The sequence below is a fragment of the Rissa tridactyla genome, chromosome 3 (assembly GCF_028500815.1).
Source record: "Rissa tridactyla isolate bRisTri1 chromosome 3, bRisTri1.patW.cur.20221130, whole genome shotgun sequence".
NCBI lineage: Eukaryota > Metazoa > Chordata > Aves > Charadriiformes > Laridae > Rissa > Rissa tridactyla.
In genome coordinates, this window is record NC_071468.1 from 31,611,991 (window position 1) to 31,636,315 (window position 24,325).

The 24,325-nt window shown below is 37.3% G+C and overlaps 1 protein-coding gene across 1 annotated transcript in view; it reads right to left on the minus strand.

Moving 5' to 3' along the window:
• The window catches only part of BABAM2 (BRISC and BRCA1 A complex member 2), a 178,351-nt gene that overhangs the window by 141,921 nt on the left and 12,105 nt on the right, over positions 1–24,325 (minus strand). Inside the window, exons 3-4 of the mRNA XM_054196545.1 lie at positions 13,936–14,012; positions 2,190–2,284 (exon numbers count right to left, since the gene is read on the minus strand). Coding sequence (XP_054052520.1) covers positions 2,190–2,284; positions 13,936–14,012 — 172 coding nt within the window. The remainder of the gene's footprint in view (positions 1–2,189; positions 2,285–13,935; positions 14,013–24,325) is intronic.

Below are 24,325 nucleotides of genomic sequence, written 5' to 3' on the forward strand. Positions count from 1 at the left end.
TCCAAAATTTCTCTTTTGGTTTGTTTTCAATTAATTTTAAAATAGGCTGGTTAATATCTCATTATGCACCAAGGAGCAAATGGCTCCTTCAAGCAGCTTTCCAACGAAGAGGACAGGAAGTTTGTTTTGCGCTTAGGCAGAAGAAAAGCAATGCTCCTAAAAGATTTATCATTAATGAACAATGTAAGAAAGAAAGAAAACTAAGGATGTTTTTATCTGTGCAGATTCCCTTGTGGATCACTAGTGCTAGTGACTTCTTTTCACATGAGAAGTATGGCACCATATCAAACTCCATCTGAACAGCATTTCTGCAAAATACCCCAAATTATCGTTAAGATTTCATTTGCTATTTGTTATTAATTTCAGCTTTCCAGCACATTAAAAAGTGTTCCTCTTCCTTTAACATCAACTGTAGAAAGTGGCTGCTAGTGTGAATACTTCTCAGGAGGTTGTAAGATTGTGAAACAACAAAACAGAAAGAGGGGAAAAATAGGAGAACTGGTAAACAAGAGATTGTGGAAACAGTTCTACAACTGTCATATGAAGTAAAACCTTTTCTATAAAGGAGCCTAACAATATAGCTACTCAGCAGCACCGTGACTCCTATCCAAAGGAGTTTATGAGCTTAACAGGAAAGTGACTGGGGGAAGAAAAGGAATAAGACATTCACCTTTTTAAAATTCTATTAGGTATGCTAAAAATAATTATTAAACCCCATTATTTTAAGATTGTGTTGTTTCTCACACAAACAAAATTAATAACATGAATAAAACGTGAATAAAAAGGTGAATAAAATTAAAACTGAAAAACAACACATCTGTCACACCACATGTGAAGGGCATGTTAAATTCTGTGGCTGTTGCCGCACATTCTTCCCCCATGACACCTGTACCCCAAAATTGAACAGCACAGTTTGACAGCTTCTGACTTGCTTTGGGGAGCTCCCATACCTGATGAAATCACCCAGCTGCACTGGAGACGTGCTGATAAAGCACAAGAGAGGCTGCAGGAGAGGACTATGCAAAGAGCCTCTCCCCTAGCAAGGCTCTACACCAGGAAAAGGTTCAGTTAAAAGACATTTCCCAGGTGCCTGTTTTTGCCAGTCATTCCCATATACTCTTACAGGTAGTCTATAAAATAAAGTATATTTAAAGTGTCAATTTCTTTTTGGGTCAGCTTTCTAATAAAAGCTGTACATTTTGACAAAAAAAAAAAAAAAGAAATGAGATCATGACCTACTGTGTGGGTGACCAAGCAGGAATTACAGCAGAGCGCTCTGGCAGAGGCCTACTTTTCAGACACAGCCACTAAATTCTGCACCATAACCACAGGCACTGCACACTTACTGGAAAAAATATATCAAAATTCTATTGACAAACAATACTGTCAACCCAGAAACAACACTGCAGGTCTGCAAAGGCAGAAGAACGGAGCCCAAAGAAAAGGGGAGAGTAAAAGAGAAAAACACTCTGAGTTTCAGAATACCTTAATATGGCTTTACTAAATACTACTAACTTCTGAGAGGGAGAAGTATTTTAAAAGCATAACCACTGTTACCTTCTTCAAACAAGGCTTGAGGCTAATTTTGAATAGTGAACAAAATGCTTGGTTTCAGGTTGTGGTGTTTGTTCTTCCCTAACAATAAGACTGCGTAAAAATATTTTAGCATGAAGTTAATTTTTGACCTTTACACCTTTTAAAAAGGCATTTGTCTTTATGTGTCACTAACACATATGAGTAGATAGATTTTTTGACGCAGTGGTTCCAACATCATACAACCTGGTTCTATCCTTCCTCATGGGAAAACAAAAAATCTACATCACTACACAAAATTATGCTACTTTTTCTAGAACTCAATTGTTTTTAAAGACACAATTGATAATCCTTTTTGCCAAGACAGATGTTTTAAGATGCTCAGATATTAAATTGGCATCTCTTTAAAGATACTCTGAATAGTTATTGTAAATGTCATGTTGTCTTGATTAAAATATTTTTTAAAAACCCACATCTATGGATTCAACATTAAATCATATTAGAAGACAAAGTGTTTATGCTCATATAACAGTGAGGTAAAAGGTGGCTTTTTTTTTTTTATTCTGCATGGTTAGCAAATTCCTACTGCTGAAGCAGTTCTAAAAAAGCCAAGTCTCTTTGCATGGTATAAGGTTTTCAAACAGCGAAGTACTTACATGCAACGCAGAAGGATCTGGCAAAAATTCAGCATCCTCTCCAAAGATAAAATCTGGCGGCAGGTCAGGATAGTGAGCATTGAAAATTATATCCCCTGAAAAGTAATAAATGAAAATATTATTTGTGCTTTTATGCATGTGCTTATAAATAAATAAATAAAATATTATACGTATGATACATATTTTTAATATAAAATTTGGTAGCTACATTAAATATATTCCATGTATATATCTCTATAATTTTTACAAAAATTCACACGCAAGATAAGCATCAGATGTTTTGGGGGATGAAGTCAAATTCCTGAGGCACAGCTTCTTCCTCCTCTGCAAGCAATGAAGCATGAAATACATTATTGCTCTATATCTCAAATGGCAATTGAAACACTACTGAGGGTTGCCTCAAAACACCAAGTTAGAAAAGTGAACTTATTTTTAAAAAAAAAAATAAAGTACCACATTTAGACTGCTGTGTTTTGCATATTAAGTTAAAGTCAAATGCAAACTACTAAGATCAGGATTTTCAAAATAGTGAAGCTTTTAAAACTTAGTAGCACTTACTCCCTCTTCTCCTTGCCACCCCCAACTCTTAGAAGGGAGAATACACAGTTCAATAGGAACCATTCCAACTATCCAAATTCTGGCCAAGAGAAATGCGGTATTACACATTTAAATGGAGAGACTAAAATTAACTAAAAATATAAAACTTCATCACAGCTTGGCACTGAGTTCTTATCTTGCCAGTGTCACAAGATACACAATTAATTACCAATGTCATAGTTCAAAGAAACTTGGGTTGTATTATTTCACTAGTAAACATACTTCAGAGTTCACATAGGTCAAGAGGCGGTCATCTGCATGTGAGCTCTTAAAAAATCCACCCACCATTCAAGGGCGGGGGGGGGGAAGTATCTAGCATTACTTCTCTACCTCCCAATCATTCTTTCCTTTTTCTGAAGATATGAAAGAATAACTACAAGTTTTTGCAAAAAAGCAGATTTGTGAGGTAGCAGGCACTAGAAGAAAGAAGTTAATACCTACTATGTGTTACCACTTGTTTGAAATCTACAGAGAACAGTAAAACCAGTGTGGTCAGCCTTCTTAACAATTCTGTTCAGAGAAAGTTAAATCACTTTTCATTTCTTCAAAAATTTTGAATGCAAAAGTGGAGAAAAGCACTAGATGAACAAATCTTACAAAGCCACAATGCTGGCTCAGCGATGTCACCGTCTCAAGACATTCAACGTGACAGTTTTAATTGCTAATATTCTAGAAACTTATCTTTGCTCTAGCTGGAAGCAAGGATGCTGTAAAGATTAGTTTGCAGACAATAAGGGCTCATGGCCAGGAAACCAATGGCCAGCCCAGGGTAGGTGTGCCCTACAGTATCGCTCCAAATCACGAACTCCCTGATCATGCGACTCAGTGGAGCAAACTGTGGGTTTGTCCTGTCTGCACTCCTGCCTTCCTTTCACAAATGTCAGGAGCACGTGTTAAGTATGGTGCGCAGGAAAAAGAAGAGGTCTGCCAGTTAAAATACCCAACACAGTCAACATAAAATCTTTTACTTCATTTAAAAGAACAACAAAACGGGCACTATCCTAGAGGAAACTGCATGAAATTGCAACAGGAAATGCACTTGTATTAAGAGAAAATAATTACTAGACTGTTTAAACTGTAACAAAGCAATGAAGAATTCATAAAAGTTGATGTTTACTAGATTGGATAGTCCTATGTCACTATAACTCAACCCTTTTTTCATGTATGACTCCTTACAACAACCTCACCAATTTCTATGTACAGAGAAGGCAACTCTTGAGGTTTTGTGTTGAAGATAGCATCTTAAAATACATTCTTTGACTGAGCCTTGCTTCATAGATAAAGAGGCATGTTATGAATAACTCAGAACACAGCACAATGTAAAAGCTTGGCCTATGACTTATGCAGCACAATGCTACTCCGAAGGAAAGAATCGTATCTGCGTTTTTGCCATATTCTTATATGATGTTAAGTAGGTCATTTAACATACACTTTTCATATTGCAGTTGCTAGTTGCATGCTTTTCATTCTCTGCATTCCTGCTTTAACAGAGCTGACGAAACAGAGTACACATAGCTACAACTCAGCTCACTAGGAGCTGCACTCCAACTACATAAATACTACAAGAGGCTACATAGAATAAAAGAAGGATCAAAATAACTGCATATTTTTGTGTTATACCTCCATATTTGATTAGTGAAAACCTATTACAGAACCTTACATCATGAGGTGGCTCCAAGACTCTGCTTAGAGTCTCAGGCAAGCTATGACAGTAGACATAACGTGAAGGTTTGAGCACCTACAAACTCTTTTTTTCCCCTCAGTGTTTTCAGTTCTACGGCAACACGAAGTGAACTCACAGCAGCTCCCAGAACATTATCATATGCACTGCTCAAGTATGACAGTAAATTAAACTTGGGATTATTAGTTTAACATGACAGGTGTTAAACTTTTACAATTCGGGGTTGGGGACACCTGCATATCCCATGCAGCGATTCCTGCTATGGGACAGGGCCAACAGCTGGGGACAATACCCTCTTTGACCACTCAAGTGTCATGTGTGGCCACACTGAGGTCAGGCACATCACAGTGGCAGCTGGCCAACTATTACCTCTCACACATGCTCACAGCTCTTCACCACCTTCTATCGCACCCCTTCTTCCACTCAGTGTTACTGGCGTATATCATTCCTTATCCATAGTGAGTGACCAGCTATGTAGATATTTTGGTTTTAAAAGTTTTCACATCCTACTGATATCATAGAACTATACAATACAAGGGACAAAATCCAGTGTAGAAAGTAACATTGTGATATTTGATTTTCTGTTACTATTACTTATAACTGCTTCTACTTGCCCAAGGTAAACATGCCTCAAATCCAAACTCCCTGGTCCCTTTAGTAAAAGTCATTTTGAGACGCAATGTATCACCACTAAAGCCATTGTGTATTGCAAGATTATTTTTTCTATAGTATAGTCATTTTCCAAAAGGCTATATACAGTATGGCTGAAGGGTTCTCTACGCTTTAGAATAAATAAAACTATTATTTCAGTGCCTGTTAATCATACAATCACAAAACACTAGTGCCGAGACCATACGCAAAACATTTTATACCCCCATGGAACCTAAAAAAATCATGCTGTTGTCCTTATTTTCTAACTAAACCAGAAACATATAATTTAATAAATCATTAACACTCTCTTTCCCTCAATACCATAGGGTTTTTTATGCAAATGGGAACCCTATTTTCTTCTGATACAATCAAATGTCACACAGGCTGGGTAACAATAAAGAAATAAAAGTTCAGAACAAAGTCGTGTTTTCACTTCCATGTAAAGAGTTCGAAAAGAGCAGTGCTTCTCTACCATCAGTGGTTTTCAGTCCATCAGTTAAATACAGCATCTTGCCATTGAAGATTGTAAGATCCGACCTTAGAACAATTTTTTTTACACATTTAAAAAGGGAAAAAAGCATCCCCTCAGTCAAATCTTATTCTAGGAAGTCTCACTTTTGCCATGAATCCAAAGACATTCAACTAGTTCCTAAAAGGAAAGAAAAATGAACCATTTTTTGAACCATATTAGACATTCACCCTGGCCTCTGTAATTTTTCTGCTCCATCCTCTCCCCTTCCATATAGATATTTTTATGCCTTGCCTAATTTACCATACTAGGACAGAAAAAGTAATATCTTTGACACTAGAAAGCTTAGGTACCAAGGAATGAGTTTGCCCTATTCATTTTTCATTCTCAACAATAATATGCCACTACAAATCAGACTAAAGATTGACGGAATCAATCATAAATCTGCGCTTTGTTTTTATTAAATACTACAAACCAGAGAAATTAAAACTACAGTTAACAGTTTGCGTGGCAGGGCTATGACGCATAAATGAAAAATGCTTCTTTACACTCAAATAAAAGGTATTTAAACAGTCATAACGGCCAACACAACAGCAAATCTGGTTTTACTTCACATAAATATTACCATTAGTCTCTGCAGTGAGATTACAAAACACAAGGTGCTAAATATTTTGAATCACAAGCTACCAGTTTGTCCTGACCTAGTAGAAATATTCATTTTTTTAACAACTACTTTATTTTTATATGCTATTACCTGTGGCTTACCCTCTTCAAATATAATTGTGCTGGGGTAAAAACATAAAATTTTTCAACCAATAAAGCCATTTGCAAAACTATTGTGCTTAGACTTTGAGAATGGTTACCATTTCAATTTTGAAAGCGAAACCACCAAAAAAATCAATATAGTCCTGCATTGTCTCCCCTTCTCGCCTAAATCAAATACCATCTTCCTTGCACATACAGCGCAAGTTTGTAGTTCCTCGTGTTTGAACTCTGTTTGCTCTTATTGCCTGGGCAGAATGCAAACTGTGTGGCCTGCCACAGTGCTATTGACCATGATCATTCCAATGTAAGAACAAGGGAAGCAAAAACCTTCCCACTCAGACCACTTTTATCTCGTTTCGGTAGATATACTAGCCAATAATACTTCAGTGGAATTACATTTCCAATTAAATACTACTACAGAATTTAAAATTACTTCAATAAAGTTAAAGCTATGGAGTGAAAGATAAATTGAGAAGAAAAAGGATATATTATACATCTTTTGCTTTTCATTATCCAAAATACTACTTACTCTTCCTTTTCTTTCCTTGGGCAAACAGCATTAAATTTTGAAATATTTTACTTTACAGGATTTCAAAAGAAAAGCTAATATGCTCCCAATAGACAAAAAAAGATAGAAATATTAATACTTAAATCTATCATTTCTTTTAACACATACAGATGCTGTTCTTTTCTCATCTATCAAAATGCATAACAAAGTCTAACAAAGCGGTAAGGACTGACTACAAGCAAGATGGGTGTAACTCTGAAACTGAGAAATTTCTTATATCCTTACAGTTGCTTTCTACTGGCCTATCCTATATACAGTTTTTCGTCTCCTGATAACCTTTTTTTAATCCTATTGTAAATTTGGTAGTACTTAAAGATATTATACTAAGAGTGACACAGTATTAAAATCCCTGATTATCTAAAGATGGCAAAATTAGGAAGCAACATATCAGTTAACATCCTAAACTCTATTTTTGAAAGGATATATATATTCTTCACCTTTTTCCGACTCCAAGAATTTTTAAGTCAGCACTAAGTATGTAGAATAAACACGTGTATCCACCGTAGCCTGGAACAAGACCAATCTGAATGGAATTCATCATATGAAAGAGATCAACCCAGTTGACTTTTAAGAAACAAACAAATAATACAAATGCAACTTGATCATGAAATGCATTCATCGATAATAGGGAGCAGTGCTGAAGCAAGTGACCAATCCTTTGTACAGAATCAGTTTCGGGCAAATAAAGAAACTGCTCTCGTTGAATATTAAAAAGAAAAAGACAGTAAGTAGAATTACATTACTCATCTATTCGGAATGCTTACCTGTCTCTTCTAATAGCCACATAAACTGTAGAGAAAAAACACTGATCAGTCCCCTCTATAAACAAACTCTTACCTAAACCAGCCACTGTTAATTGTCTTTACAGGTATAAAAATAATCAGTTATTCACTACAATCTGCAACCAGGATGCTAAGTCAGTGTAGTCAGCAGTATGAAAGGATTTAAAGAAGAAATCCCAGTTACTCCATTAAATGCAAAGCTGCAAAGGAACCAGTCTCCACGAGCCTCGTTCAGTTCAACAAAGCTGTTTAGTGTCATTTGAGATGCCTCAGGGCACATTTATGGCACCTATGACAAGTTTTTTCAGAGAGACCAGTGCCCTTTGGGTCAGCAGCTGAAAAGGCCGAGCAAGATACCCTAGGGAACCTCAAACAGAGTTAGACACCTATAGTTAGGCAAGTGAATCAACTCCCACTTTAGCAATAAAAGAAAAAAGACACAGGAAGGATTTGCAGGATGGTTATTTTGTTCTTGGGCAGAGGGCTGCAGGTGTGGGTTTATCTTCCTTTAACCTCAACTGACAAATGCTGCTGTAGGACAAAAAGGAAAAAAAAAAAAGAGAAAAAAAAGAGGTGTAAGACTGCATACAGAAAGAGAAATTATGTTGTGTTGTCAAGTGGGCAAATCTGCAAAAATGGAGTAAACGTAAATGAGCTTGATCCCAAGCTGAACAAGAAGGCAGTGGGACAATCTTAGTTACTTGCACTTCTGTAGCCAGGCAACTGCTTTCTCAGAAATTTTAGTACTAGAATTGAAGAGCACAAAGATGAGAACAACAGATAATACAAAAGAGGATAACATATTGGTTGAAATTAAAGACAGGCAATGCTAGAGAGGTTCTAACAGAGACACTGGGTAGGTAAGAAAAGGAAAGGCTAAAGCGAAGGACAAATACATTCAAGCAAATGGACTGTAAACCATCAACAGTAACTGCAGCCCAAAAAGGACAAGAAAGGAGGAAAGAACAAAGTAGGAAGGCGCTTCAGTAACACCAATGTGGAGGCGTAACCTAAAATCCTTTAAAACTCTGTAAGTCCACAATTGTACATAGATACTTGTAAGGTCACTACTCTTAATGCAGAAATATATTATTTAAGATTTATACCTGCAAAAAGTTCTGTCATTTACTTGCTCAAGGGAAGTCCAGAACATAAGGAAAAGTGTCAAAAAAACCCAAACAACCCAAGTGAGAGGAAAATGATTACTTTAAAGGGGAAAAATATTGTCAACTTTGTATTCTAAGAAGAAATAAATATAATAAAAAGATTAGACTCTCTCTTGACGTTTCCCATTAGGCACGTTCATTAGAAAACAAACAGGTTACCAAAGGAAGAAGATTCATTACTCCTGACACGTAAAGCAAGACTCAGCAAAACTTCAGAAAACATATTGCCCAGAAAAATCTTTGGTACTTTGCATAAGCCAGCAAAAAGACACTTACCAGCCAGGTAATGATACCACCTAAGTATAATCTGAATTAGAGCAACCAAAAAGTCCTTCCTGTAAGAGCCTCAACTAAACCACAAGCGGCGTAAGACAACCTAATGGAGCATAGAAGACTGACACGCACATTGCAGCAACCTAGTTATGAGAATCTTAAATATTACAATAACTTGTAAAATTATTTTTAGAATTGTTTATTGGCACAATAAACAAGTGTTTAGCAAACAAATTTGCAAAGCAGCTTTTAAAAGGGCAACAAGGAGGTCAGGCTCTTCTCCGTATTTATCATTTTGTTTGTTTCTAATTACTTCCTTGAAGTAGAAAGCCACAGGGAGACTAGATGAACTTACTGAAAGAGCTCCATCACAGGGATAAAAGCAGATGAAATTCTGTATGTATATTATGGGCAATATTCTTAGACTAGTTAGGCAGCAAAACTGTGATTTCCCCCCTCTAAGGCCTATAACTAAAATGAGTAAAAAACTAGGAAACAGAAATCAGAAGCAAAAAAAAAAAAAAAAGAAAAACTAAGCTTCAAACAAGACAAAAGAAACCTTCGGGATCAAGGAAACCAAAGTGGTGGCAGTCGAACCCAGAGCTGCAATCCACTCACATAAAAACAGTGAAAATCAGACAGAAGATGAAAATACTAGAGTTCAAGAGGCTACAGAGAACAGTAGCATCGCAAGGGCAACACATTGTTTAAACACCGTGAAATTCCAGATGACAGCACTCAAGGACAGAGAGGTAGGGAGGCATCAGTGCCTGAAAAAGAAAATATGAAGAGCACAGGCAAAAAACAGTAAGAGTCAGGCTTTCTTAGTAGCAAGAAGCAGTGAAAGGTCGAGTGAAAATGTAAGACCACAACCAGGAGATTCCAGGGTTTGCTGAACTAAAACTGCCGTGACCAAGGAATTGATTCTTAATGTTGTATTTTATTTATTAATATTATTCTATAAAGACTACTACAGCTTATAACTCTGCTTATCCTGACAATTTCTATGACATCTGCCTTGATGTTTGAGCAAGGAAAACCAGTATGTCTGCAAGAATTACAAAATACTTCACCTCAAAATACACAAATACTTCTCCCAGAAAGGATAACAAACTTTACTCAGCAGATATGGCTGTCTAGTTACCAATAAAGTACAGCTCTGCACATCAGAATGCTTAGAATAAGTTTTGTCCTTGGAAACACAGATTCGACCTCTTCCAAGACATTACAATCAGTTTTCTTGGAGTTAAAACTTCTATTAAGAGCTTTGAAAAATCCAAATATAAAGAAAAGCACCGAGTTTAACTGAGTTCTGGATGAACTAATAAAAAGGATACAGCTGTCTCAGATTTTAATTGACAGTCTAGCAAGAGTAGGCTCAAGTTTTCCAGCCATTCTGGCCACGAAAACACAAAATTTATGGTTTCCCTTACAGGAGAAAATAAAGTAAAAGTAGCTCTCTGAAAGCACCATTTAAAAATTTCTGAAGTGTGATTAGTATGTAGTATGACAAACAAATCTCCAACACTGACATAATATTTTCTCCAGTATGAAACTGTGGATATCTCCAAGGTCTCCAAGGTTCTTGGCTAGAGCTGAGTAACTGTTCAATATAACATTTCAGCAGCTCAGAATACATGCAAGAGTAAGGTGAACGTGACATCTGAAAAAAACCAACAATTAAATAGCTAACCGGATCTCAAGAAAATGTCTTAAAATTACCAACAAGCCATTCTTAACTCACAGGATGTCTGATCTTACCAAAGCTAGCAAAACAATTATTTTACACTACAGGTAGTCAGCCACTGCCTTGCCTGCAAGTACACTTTCCCCTTTTTCAAAAAACAGTGAACTTCCTGGTCTTTTGGAAAACAGGACTGTGACTATGCAGTTATACTTCTCGAAAGTAGCATACCAACAGTTTTCTACACACTAGGATTCATATTAGGGTATTTGTGCAGTGGCAGCGGTTATGATGGATGAGATACAAAGATCTGATCTGTTGCAAAGAGGATGTAACACAAACCACAAAGGAACTACAAGCTTCAGCCTGTGTTGGGCACCACATAATGAAGACCATACACTGGAGATCCTGAACATTTTCAGCCAATCTTTTTATTCTGGCAGATTTCGCAACTTTCCTTTGCAGAAATATTCTGCCCTTGAAAGATAACGTATCTAGCAACAGCCTACAACAAAGTACTACAAATCTCTGGTTGCACACCACTACCGTCTTCCCCTTCCATCATTACAGATCTAAATACAAAATTATCAAAGCTTTCTTGAATCTGCTCGCTTCACTATTTATTCCACATGATGTGAGACTGAACGTTGTACGGCATTTTCAAACATGTAATGCTGAAATGCAGAGGATTACTACTACTTGAATTCACTGCTATTACTATGTACCTCTGGAAGAGATACACTTGTTTACACCACTTTCAGTTGGTCTCGTTAAAATATAGAGCATGGTTAAAATGTATAGTTTGGGTTTTGCAAAGGTGGAGAAGAACAGTAGCATTACAGTTGTTTTGTTTAATTGCTTATGTGATATTCAAAATATAAGAACTGGGGGGGAAAAAAAGAAAGAGATGATTTTTCAATATTGAAATTTAATGCATAGTCCATAATCATATTTCTACGTACTTTAACTGGACTACAGTCATTTAGTATATTAGCATAGTATGTATGCCTATGTTCTCGTGTATGGCCATTTTAATCTACTAATTTTCGTTATGAATCAGGAACAATTCTAGCTTCTACCTGAAAACAAGTAAAGACTTAAAGCTCTCAGAATGTAATAATAGGGTCCCACATGATGATAAGTGAGAGTTACTACAGTCCCATAGAAAATATGACACCATTCTCTAAAGCAATGTCATCCAGTGAAGCTTCTTTTCACTGAATCTTGATCGTAGTCATCAAACAAGTCTCAAGTAGAACCTACTACACATTGCAGGACACATCAAGACTCAACAGGTTGAGTCTGCTACACAATATCACATTTTCTTTAAGAAAAGTTTAAATAAGGACAAAAACTCTACTTGGTAGGGTAGCTGTCTTCATATAACTCGGCCATTACTTACTGAAAATTCTGAACAAATGCAGAGCCACATCTTTTTTTCTTAAAAACAATTTCTAGCTAGGACTTAACATTCCATTTTTATCTTTTGGAAAAGAAAAGTTAGTAAACCTGTTGAGCCATGATTTTGTACTTTTACAACAGATAAAATAGATATAGTAGACCAATACATGAACCTAGCTCCTCTCTCGAACACAAGAGCAAACTTCCAGACCACCTTCTGGGAAAGACAACTTTCCTTCTAAGTGCCAGATGGAAGCTTTAAAGTACTTCTAATTATCCAAAGTTTAACCGTGTTGATTTCTGTTCATAAAGGAGAAGGGCTTCCAGTGCACTACATAATGAGAAGGAAAACTACTACAGGAGGAATACAACAACATTCTCAATATTTAAAATGTCTCAGAGAGCTATAGCATGTGTATGATGCAGTGTAAATTGATATTATCAAAGCAGCAAGTGTTCTACATGTTTTACGCTTCTGTTCACATCAAGTACTTGCTCCCCCAGATTGCACATTTTCACAGACTCACAGGACAACTGAGGTTGGCCAGCACCTCTGGAGACTGCCTAGTCCAACCCCACAGCTCAGAGCAGGGTCAACAAAAGCAGATTGCTAAGGGTCATGTCCAGTTGTTCTTTTATTACACTCAAATGGAATTTTCTGTATTTCAATTTGTGACCATTTCCCGTCAGTGACCACCACTGAGAAGAGGCTGGCTCCATCTTCTTCATTCCCCCCATCAGGTATTTGCACACATCAATAAGACTTGACCTGAGCCATCTCTTCTTGAGAAGCACCAGCTCTCTTGGCCTCTCCTTGTACAACAGATACTCCAGTCCCTCAGTCATCTTTGTGGTTTTCTGCTGGACTCATTCCAATATGTCCATGCCTTTCTGGTACTAAAGAGACCAGAACTGGACAGAGTACTCCAGATGTGATTTCACTAGTGCTGCCCTAAGCCTAAATTTGCCAAGCTTTAAATTTGACTTTATCTGAAATTCTTCATCCTCTCTCATATTTCAGTTGTTAAGAGGTAAAAAAACAACACTGCCTTACCATTTTTCATACGCAGACTATCAGCAATTCATGTGTTTAGAAAACTATATTTTAACTTCTAAAAACATATAAAAGGAAATTTTATTCTAATCCTTTGAACCAAAACACAGACTAATTGAAGAGTGGGCAAATAAGCCAGCTATCTACAGATCCTCCACAGGTAAGACAGACTTAACCACACCACTAAATCAGAAGAACCAAAGTCATAGTTCTCTAATCTGGTCAGTTACACCAGTTACTGTTTAGAGATACCTAATAAAAATAACAGACTGACTTCTTTTATCAGAGCTTAATAAAGAATTCTTCATAAAAGAGAAAAAAAGAACACAAAGCAAATACAAATCATTAGTCTAAAAATGGTCATGAGATTCTCTTAGTCATAACATTTTATTAGAAATATTGGAGGGATTTGTGACTTTTGCCTTTTAGGACTCGTTTTCAAATTTGTAGCGTCAAGAAAAGCTGTAAACTTATCTTAAAAACTAGGTATTGTCACAGCTGCACGTTCTTTGAGCTGAAGCTTTAAGAAAAAAACCAAACACAGGTATCTCAAAACTCATAAAATTAGTTTGACACACTGGAAAACTTAACGTGAAGTTAAGAACACTGTTACTGAAAGAAAGGCCAAGATGCAATAACAATATTTTCAACTTACATTTGAGTGTTTCTCCAGCATATGGAATATGTAGCTTAAACCGATCACAGCTAGGTCCAGGGGTCAAGGATGTACACCTAAAAATGAAGATAAGAGAAGAATGTGCTAAGCAGTTACAGATGGTAGCAGACACTAACATTATTCTACAGGGTACAAATGACTGACATAGTAAAGATGTTGTGAATACTAGAAATACTGATCCTTACAATTCTGAGAAAGAAGAAAAGGTGGGAAAGATGCAGGAGACCTATTCTCTTCTGATCAGCAGTTCTCACAACAGCATAAGAAACTTTAGGACCCGTGCCAACTATCTTCTTTCCCATTTGAACACAGAAAATAGGCAGACCAAATGCCCTGGTTTCAGAGCGTTATTAGAATAACATCAATTAGTCAGTCAAAGCCATCAAATTCTCTACTCTATACCATTTTGCAAGTGACAACTCTTTACCTATGCCACAGTAACAGGGTTACCTGCTCTTTATCTCTCCCCTGAAGATAGCTGGGATGAATCTTAGTACATCAACATTCAGTCATTTTCACCTATTTTAACCTTTAATTTTTCCCTTGTGGAAAAGTCTCACAGAAAGCCTCCAGGTGAGCAAGTTTCAGAATCTGGTATTTGAGGCTATGATGTTCACGTACGTCAATGAGCATGTACGTTCATGATCTGTGACTATTTCATATATCTTGTTTATCTGGAACATCGCAACAGCAATTGGGTCTCACGGTAATGAGCGAGCACTTTATGAGTGCAAAAGCCACTGAAAAACCACTTAGTGTCTACAGCAGAGACGACCAGCTTTTTCACACCTTTTAAGTCATGCACCAAAATCTTTGCATAACAAAGAAACAGAAAATCTTTGATGCAAAAGGAGGAGCAGTGACACAAATTCTTTCACTGGCAAGAATGGTCCCTGGAGCTCTCACCGCTGTGGGCTCGTGGGCATTTGACAGGTCCCAGTAGCAAACATACTGGAAGCCCTTTGCAGTTCATTGCTTTCCATATCTAAGGATGCTGACAACTCAGAAGTCTTCTTGACAGCCTGATATCATTGAGAATTGTTTATAGCCCCAGCACAAGAGTTAGGCTTGTTGCAGGCCACTTAGAGCTCAGAGCTAAAGACCGCCCAACTCTACACAAAACAAACAGTGAAAAGAAGGTAGACAAAGATAAAATAACTTGCCTAAGCTCATGTATCAGATCACTGGTACAGCTCTTGCTACAAACCACAGACAATATAATGAAACAAAGGACATGCTTCCTGGGCCACACACACGGACAAAAGCAAAAAGATGGGTAGACCAGAAAGTACAAAAATTCTGATCCTACCTTACCAGAAACAACACGGTAACTCCTGCAGCTCTGTCTTATCGCAGAAGAGGCAGCTGGGCAAATGGGGCAACGTTAACTCTCACTAACATACTCAAAATGCTTCAGAGAGCCTTTTCTCTCAGATGCTGGCTCTACAGTCTCTTTCCCTTTAGACTTGCAAGTTAAGGAAACCACATGCACTAACTTCAGATTGTTTTTATTCACTGAACTACATTCACTATTTAATCAAATTTGTGCCCACGTGTAGCTTCATCAAAAAGAAGCAGCCACAGAACTACAGATCAATTAACTTAAATGAAGTTTCCACAAAAATGCTAGAAAACGTAAGCAAACTTCTTGTGTGTACCTACAATCTAATACAGATGCAATTAACAGCCTACATTGATTCAAGAAGAATACACTACGTTTTTTCACTATCATTACAGAATTAGATAACTGTCCTTGCAAACAAAAGGGAAGGAACACATGTCCTATCTTCACTTTAGAAAGGTTTTTGCAATGTTTTATGACAGCGCAATGCAAAACAATCTACAGAAACTTAATTTAGATACAACTACTATCAGATGTGTGCAGAGCTTACTGGAAAGCAAGTTTCCAAAAAGATTAGTTCACGTCTTGCTTCATCCAGGAAGAACGCACTGACTGGCTTTTCTTCTGGTAGAGCACTACTTTGCATTTCATTGAAAGACTGACGATGGAAAAGAGATGATGCTTATTAAACCTGCCAATGATGCCAACATGAAAGGAAACACAGCATGCTGGACGACAGGACCAGAGCTGAAAAATGTTTTAATTTAATGGTCTGTACTCCTGTTTTTTTAATTACATCTAGATAGGGCTTAGCAAGAACAGTAAGCATGATCACCCTTGCTGGGAGTAAAATCAGTTTGAGAATATGGAAGTTTGGAGCTCAGTGCAACAGAAACAAGATAAAATAATTTTTTCAAAAATGCGGCTTTTTAGCTGAGAACAACAAAACAGGAGTGCCCATTGTTAGGATGTTTTAATGGCTGTGGATGAATTTAACAGCTATAGATATTAAAGTATTATTAGCTCCTTTCAAGCCATTTCTAACACATCACATATAAGGCCAATTCTAGAAAGCATACCAAAAAACCCCAAACACCACCACAAAAAAAAAAATCTTTGCAAGTTCTAAAATATCTCTGCAACATCAGTTAATATTTAATGGCAGTTTCTTTCAAAGTATCACAGGTCAGTCTGAGGCACATTTCTCAAATACCATCAAAATAACATTATTGTTAGCTTTTCAATAGACAAAAAAAATTCTGATGCTGCAAATACCCTACAGTCTTTTCTTTTAGCACAGCAGGCCATTTGGAAATACTTAGGGAAAACATAATACTCTTTAACATTAAAATAAAAGCCTGATTTAATGGTAAATACCCCTAAAAGCAATACTAAGTACTTTTCCTAGATTATTATACTCTCCTAGAGATGTTTTAATTTTACTGGTCTAAAAGTGATGGAAAGTGACAGTATTCACAGTCGTCTTTTTTTTTTTTTGACAAATTATTCTGGTTAGGCTGCACAAGAGACTTCAATAACCCTGATAGGCTGAGCAACCAAGCAAAAATCTTACATACGTCCATTTGAAAGGAGGCAGTTACTTTTTAGTATTAACAGCAAAAGAACAAAACTCCCAAGGCAAATCAGAACTTTGGTACATCTAGCAGTCTACATGTGACCTTATTTCAACAGAAAGCCACAGATAATGGCCTGGCTACGGACACCTTCTCCGCTTGAATTTCCTTAACTCACAGAACCTCTCATAATTTCAAATATACCCAACATAGAATCTTGGCCTCTACCTTCTCCAAAATGTAAGATTTTACATTTGCTGATCCTTTTACTTAACTTGGTCTACACAAAAGTCACACTGAAAATGAATGACTTGTAACAAGGTCTTTTAAAGATTATTTGTTGTCCTATCTTCACAGGGAATTGACAGACAGAACAGTAATACGTGGTGTTGAAAATTAATTTCAGAAGCCAACTCCATCTCATGATGAATTAATAGATGTGCTATCTCTTTCTTTACTCATGGAAAAATATTACACTGGTTTGCATATCTTCCATCTAAACAGTCAATATTTTACATAGGAAAGCCACAGAAGCAAGAATTAATGCTCTGATGCTCAGAGCAGTGATATGAATTAGTCTCCATAAGATGATTAATGCTATACCACAAGATCACCCACAGTGGTTTCCTTACTAAAATATCAAAGAATCATCAACTTGACAAGTTTCCGGGACAAAGGAATACCCTTGAACGTATCACTTGAAGTCATGCTGCCATAATCAAGAGAGCTGTGCTGAGACCTAAAGTTGGAATCTGGTAGATGGAATTGAGTATGCGAGAAACCATTGCTGAATACAAACTCTTCTCTTTCTCAGCACATTTTAGCTAAGTTCCTTGAGCAAATACAGCAGGCTAAACTTGAGTTGAGATACACTACATCCTTATGAAATACATAATCCAAGTAGAAGACAAATAGAACATTCTTTTGTTGAGTGTTTGATGCATCTTACAGTTGGGATTGTCTGTGACCTGTTGGGAAAAGGTTTCCTTCCCAGTAAATAAAACACACATGAACTAAACCAGTTCTTACTCAAAGAAAAAGTCACCGTCAGCACCAGATGCTTACTTAGAAGCGTTCAGAATTCTTTACCAGCCACAAAAGGAAACAGGAAAAAATAACCAAGAGAAAAAAAAAAGAGAAAAGAAAAAAAAAATCATGGAAGTCACTCAGTCTTGCTGCTTGGAATAAGGCATCAGCCTATAATGATAGTTATAGTAGCAGGTATTTTTCTGCAAAATTAATCCTTCTTCCCAAGTATTCTAAAAGCCTCTAAAAGTGCAGTTCTAGTTGAGCTTGACATCAAGGTTTTCTCTTACAACAATGCATTTGTAACTGACTATTCTCTTGCATTGACTCTTCTTCTGTTTTAAGCTAAAAAACCCTTTCCCCTTCCTTCTGAGCCACTTTGATATTTTCCAGGATTGAAGCCATGATGATAAGGAGGTTTCAACACAGCCTTGCTATCAACTAGTCTTCTACAACCATCACTTGAAAGTATTCCCAAGACAAGCAGTTTTCAATTATTTGGGCTCTGGTAAGATCTTATCCAAAAATAAGTTCTGTGCCAGCTGAAGGGGTCACAATGAAACAAGAGCCCAAGTGTTTACCAACTTAATCCTTAAAGTCTGGATGAGTGGTTATTCTATCCAAAGAACTTAAAAAAAAAAAAAAAACCAAAACCCTCAAACCCAGCTCTTTAAACTCCCAAATTCCAGTCTGAGGCTCATTTTTTATACCACTCCTAAAAATCTACTCCTTAGAACCATATAAATGCACAGCAAACATCCAGAAATGCCAACAGAAGTACAGAAGTACAATAGCTGTACTGAAAAATATACAGTCTCTTTTTATCTCTTCTTTTTTTCATTTGTGGTAAAGTTGTATGCCCCAATATTCATGTCAGATTTATTTGATGACTATCAAATTTCTTGATTAAAGAAATTATGCAATGCGTCTAGTCATTCTTCCTTCTTAGGCCATACAAAAGCTTTACCACCTTTATTATCTGAAGACAAATCACCAGTGAATTTTACTGTACAACAGCAAAGAAAACTTAGACCAAGAATTTTAGCCACTATAATTTCAAGAACTTGAAACAATTGAGACTGCCTAACCTGAATAAGCAGAGACGCAAAAGCTTCTTTAATCTCATGAAGTTTAGGCTACTACACTTGCTGTTCTTCAGCATCAGTACTTTTTGGATAACTGACAACTTTTTTTTTGTTCGCTGGGCTGCTGAATGTAAAAGCCAAGAAAGCTTCACTCAGCATTAGAGATATGCTGATGGCAAGCACTGCTAAAAACCAACACACACAAAAATAAAAAGAGCAACACCACAAAGGAAGTTATGACCACTGGCTGTATTCCCAACCCCTCCCAGCTCTAAAATACCTAGTATACATTTCTAATCACTTCTATATATGTCATATAAAGACACTGTTAGGGAAAAAGGAGGTCAAATTCCAGAGGCTAAAGAAGAAAATTAGTTTATTTTAGCAATGACAAGACACAATGCAGTCAAGGGTTAAGACAATGAAGGTTTTGTCAGCGAGTGTCAAATATAATTCAGGAGCAAGGACAGGTAAATTCCTTGCTACTAGTAGGAAGCAGCAAACTCAAAACTCCTCCCAAAACTCTTACTGTGGCATTTGCTATGAAAACCATTTTAATGTTAAACTGAAGCAGAACAGCCTTTGTCGATGCTTTTAGATTCTTCTTTTCTCCCATCCTTGTAGATGGAAATATGCTCCAGTGTTCCTTGAAGACACAATATTTCATCCCATTTAATTAAGAATTAATTGCAGAATTCACAACAGATGGATAAGTCATCTACAGAGGCATTAAGAATAATCAAAGTGTATGGAGGCGGGAGGAGAGTGGAAGGCAGGCCAGCAGGTGACAGGTTTTTTTGCAAGGATCAGCAAACAGAAAAATGGTGAAAATCACATTTTAGAGAGCTGAAACTGACGGTGAAAACCTGTATCATACTGCAGGTCCCTGCAACAAAAGCACAAAGCTTTTGCAGGCCCAGAGGCCTGCAAATACACAAGAGTACTGAGCAGCTGCTGCTGAAAACCAACAGATCCAACCAAAATTCTGTCAATCAGGCAAAATTTGAAATGAGAGAGTTTAGTCAACCAGTTTTCATCTTCTGTTCCCCTTCTTTGAACAGGCATACATATTACACATATGAGAGAAGGACTTGAACTTAGAAGATAATGACACACACCACTGCTTTTGGGAAATAAAAATCCAGTTACAATTTAGACTGATTGCTACTTACATACATATTTTAATTAAAATATTAAAATCTGAAAGCCAATTCATAATTATTCCAAAGAACTTTCCAACAGATAACCCCACTGTTTTCATAAAATTCATTTGTACCCTAGCTGGCTATACACACAAAGACTACTTTTGGTACGGCAATACAGATGACGATCTTGTGAATCCTGTTAGTATGGACGACATTCCATAATTGCAACAGCATTTCAATCCGTAGCTATCAATCAGGAAATTCCATGGCGTCTCCAGGTAAGTCTTCCAGATATGTTGGGAATATATTCCCAATAAAACCTTCATCTGCTCTAAGTGCTGATTTTCCTTTATGTACATATTTATGTTTTCTTGTATGAAGATCAACATACTAATTGGAACTTTTAGAAAGGACTGGGATGCTAGACAGAACGCATACCCTAGGAAAACAACCCCTCGCTTCCCTTCTGCACACATAGGCAGATTTGCATTTTTTAAACAATAAAGTTCAAGTAACTATTTAAAATTAATTCAGCTTCCAGCAAAATGCCTTCACTAGATACACTATACAAAAGCATCTAATGACTACTGTCATTAGTAAAACAAATATAACAGCTGTGTGTTAACAGAAAACGTAGATTTACTTAATATGAGTGAGAGTTCGCCAAAAGAAGATGTTGAAAGAAGATGCTGCATGTGGGGAAAGCTCTGGGCCTGCTTCTAGAACTGCAAATCTCCTTCTTACAGCAGGTTCCCGCAATCTCCCAAAGTACAGCTGCCTCTGTTGGAGGCAGACGTTCAGAGGGAACGAGGGAATGTTTCCCTCTATGAGAGAAACAGAGGAAACACACATACATATATTTTGAAATCATCTTGGAGAATTTCTACATTAAATGAAAGCACATACAAACCCCACGCGATTGTGTTTATTTTTTAGCATCACAAACTCCCTGTTCATTTAGCCTAGGAAGGCTGATTTTAGAACTGCTCTTTTCCAGTCACAATAGCAGGATGGGTTGGAAAGGGCCACCACAAAAAGGAATATGAAGAGAGCTGATAACCAGCACCACATCTAATATACTTGCAAGCATACTCGAAAAAACAGCTCTGAAGAACAGACTATCTCGAAAGTTTCCATTCATAAAATTCCTACAGTTTAGGGTGGGAGCTCATTATTACTGGGTGTCAAGGAGCTAATTATGATACGAATTAAGAAAAATAATTAACAACTGGCAAAGGAAAGTTTTCAACAAAGCATGCTTTAGAAACATTTTTTATAATCAAACTCATTACCTTTGTAAGCAAGATCTTTTATACATACAGGTAATTGCCTGTAACTTCCTTTAAAAACTACACACGGTGCAAACACTCCCCAAAGGAATTAAACAGAAACAGAAAATGGAAACTTTAATGAAGAAGTGATTGAAAAATGAACAGAAATAAAATTGCAATAACACTCACAATGCACACTGCAGTAGCCTATGTTTTTGGTAAATAAATTAGTCAATTCCCAATATCATAAACTACCTTTCTGTCACATGTTTAGGCAAGGAGAAGGCACTACTACTTCATTATACTGTAAGACCAGCTGTACCCCAAATCCTTGGAACTCACAAGCAAAGTTTTAGAGAAAAGTATAAGGGAGTGGCAGATGCATCCTTTGGATTTACTTCATCTCCTTTCCCTCCTGATAGATTCAAAGTCCTGTTTCATATTTTCACAACTGACATTTGATTATGAATTATTTTGTAATGGGTTAGAACATAATAATCTCTTATGTTCTACTTCTACTGTTCACTAATGAGAATTCAATTTCTGAAGAAAGAAAAAAAAATCAGAGAAGGAACATTTTTGCTTTTAGATTACTCTAAAAGAGAACTATTCTTCGCCAAGTACGAAATTACAGTCTACCACCTGGAGTTTCAGATCCTTCCAGTGTTCACAGAAAGAGCATATTCATACAGAAAGTGACAAAAAGCTACACTATTATAAATATAAGTTTTAATAAGTCATTTAGCATTGCTCCCAATACTGCCTCTAGTAGCCATAAAGACTCCCAACTTATTTTCTAAGTAATTTATTTCACACCATGTAACTATTTAGTTTATTGGAAAATGCAATGAATTGGTATCAGGAAAAAACCCATAAGGACTAAAGGCATAGTCCATGTTTATATATTTCCCCCCTTTAACGAACTACCTAAAGAATATTAGGAGTAGTCCAGTGATCCTATGTCTTTTCTTTTCCTATTTTCTTTTAAAGTTTTCTTCTAATTGCATATTTTTAGAGCTTTATGATCTCTAATTATTTGATTTCCTAATCTTACAAACTCTCAGAAGAAATTTATGTTAACACAACAATCATGAATTCTGTTCTTCGGATATGAAAGTTAGAACAAGCAAGGATCACCACATTTTGAATATACTCCGTAGCTTTCAGTTGCACATACATTCAAAAGAGTAACTTCAAATTGTGTATATTAATATAAAATATTACTGAACTGGAGACACAGCAGAAAGCCTATGAAAAGATGACACCATTTCCCACAGCATTCTCCTGGAGAAACTGGTGGCTCATGGCTTGGACGGACATATGCTTTGCTGGGTAAAAAAACTGGATGGAGGGCCGGGGTGGTGAATGGAGTTAAATCCAGTTTGTGGCTGGTCACAAGTGGTGTTCCCCAGAATTCAGTATTGAGGCCAGTTCTCTCTAATATCTTTACCAATGACCTGGATGAAGGGGTGGAGCGCACCCTCAGCAGGTTTATAGATGACACTAAGTGGGGTGGGGGTGTTGACCTGCTTAAGGGTAGGAAGACTCTACAGAGGGATGCGGACAGGCTGGATCAATGGTCTGAGGCCAGTGGTATGAGGTTCAACAAGGCCAAGTGCCAGGTCCTGCACTTGGGTCACTACAACCCCATGCAGCATTACAAGCTTGGGGAAGAGTGGCTAGAAAGCTGCCCCATGGAAAAGGGCCCAGGGGTGTTGGTCGACAGCCAGCTGAATATGAGCCAGCAGTGTGCCCAGGTAGCCAAGGCAGCCAGTAGCATCCTGGCTTGTATCAGAAATAGTGTGGCCAGCAGGATTAGATAAGTGATCATCCCCCTGTACTTGGCACTGGTGAGGCCACACCTCAAGTGGTATGTCCAATTTTGGCCCCCTCACCACAAAAAAGACACTGAGGTGCTGAAGCGTGTCCAGAGAAGGGCAACGAAGCTGGTGAAGAGTCTAGAGCACAGATCTCATGAGGGGCAGCTGAGGTTGTTTAGCCTGGAGAAAAGGAGGCTGAGGGGAGGCATTATTGCTCTACAACTACCTGAAAGGAGGACATAGAGAGGTGGGGGTCAGTCCCTTCTCCCAAGTAACAGGTGATAGGACAAGAGGAAATAGCCTCAAGTTGCACCAGAGGAGGTTTAGATTGGATATTAGGAAAAATTTCTTCACTGAAATGGTTATCTAGCATCGGAACAGGCTGCCCAGGGAAGTGGTTGAGTCACCATCCCTGGAGGTATTTAGAAAACATGTAGATACGATGCTGAGGGACACGGCTTAGTGGTGGACTTGGCAGTAGCTGGATTTGATCTTATTAAAGGTCCTTTCCAACCTAAATGATTCTATGATTCTATGAATAAAAATATCAGTTCTTCTATTTCTAGCATTATTTTAGATTAATTACAACAGTAAAGATATGCAATGGACTAAAAAGGCAGGAAAACCCTAATCACATACAAAATTACAATAAATCACCCTGTGGAACCGCACCTGTGGAAAGCAAGCCCCACACAGGTGCATGTTACATTTTCTCCAGGCTCAAGAACCTCTCACCTCTCTTTGTCTTTCTCTAACATCTAGTTCTCACATTAATTCCCACAGTTCATAGCATAAAATTAGCCATCTTTCTCCCTATGGTCACATCTAACTATACCTAAAGAAAGCAGTTCCATGTACCCTCTTCTTGGTGACAGTCAAAAAATCCTCTTTTCCCCTGCAAATACTTGCTCTTGCCCTCACAATCCAGTTCACTGCTTTCTTCTAGCATCACAGTAGGAGCTAGACCCAGCTCATCCCCTAGCAGCTTCACAGGCACAGAAGAACAAGTAAAACTTCCTGCAAGGAGGAGACTACTTATAAGCAAAGTCACCTTTTGATCCCAGTGAAGAGAGCAACAAAGTTCCTATAAATCTGAGTGTCCCACC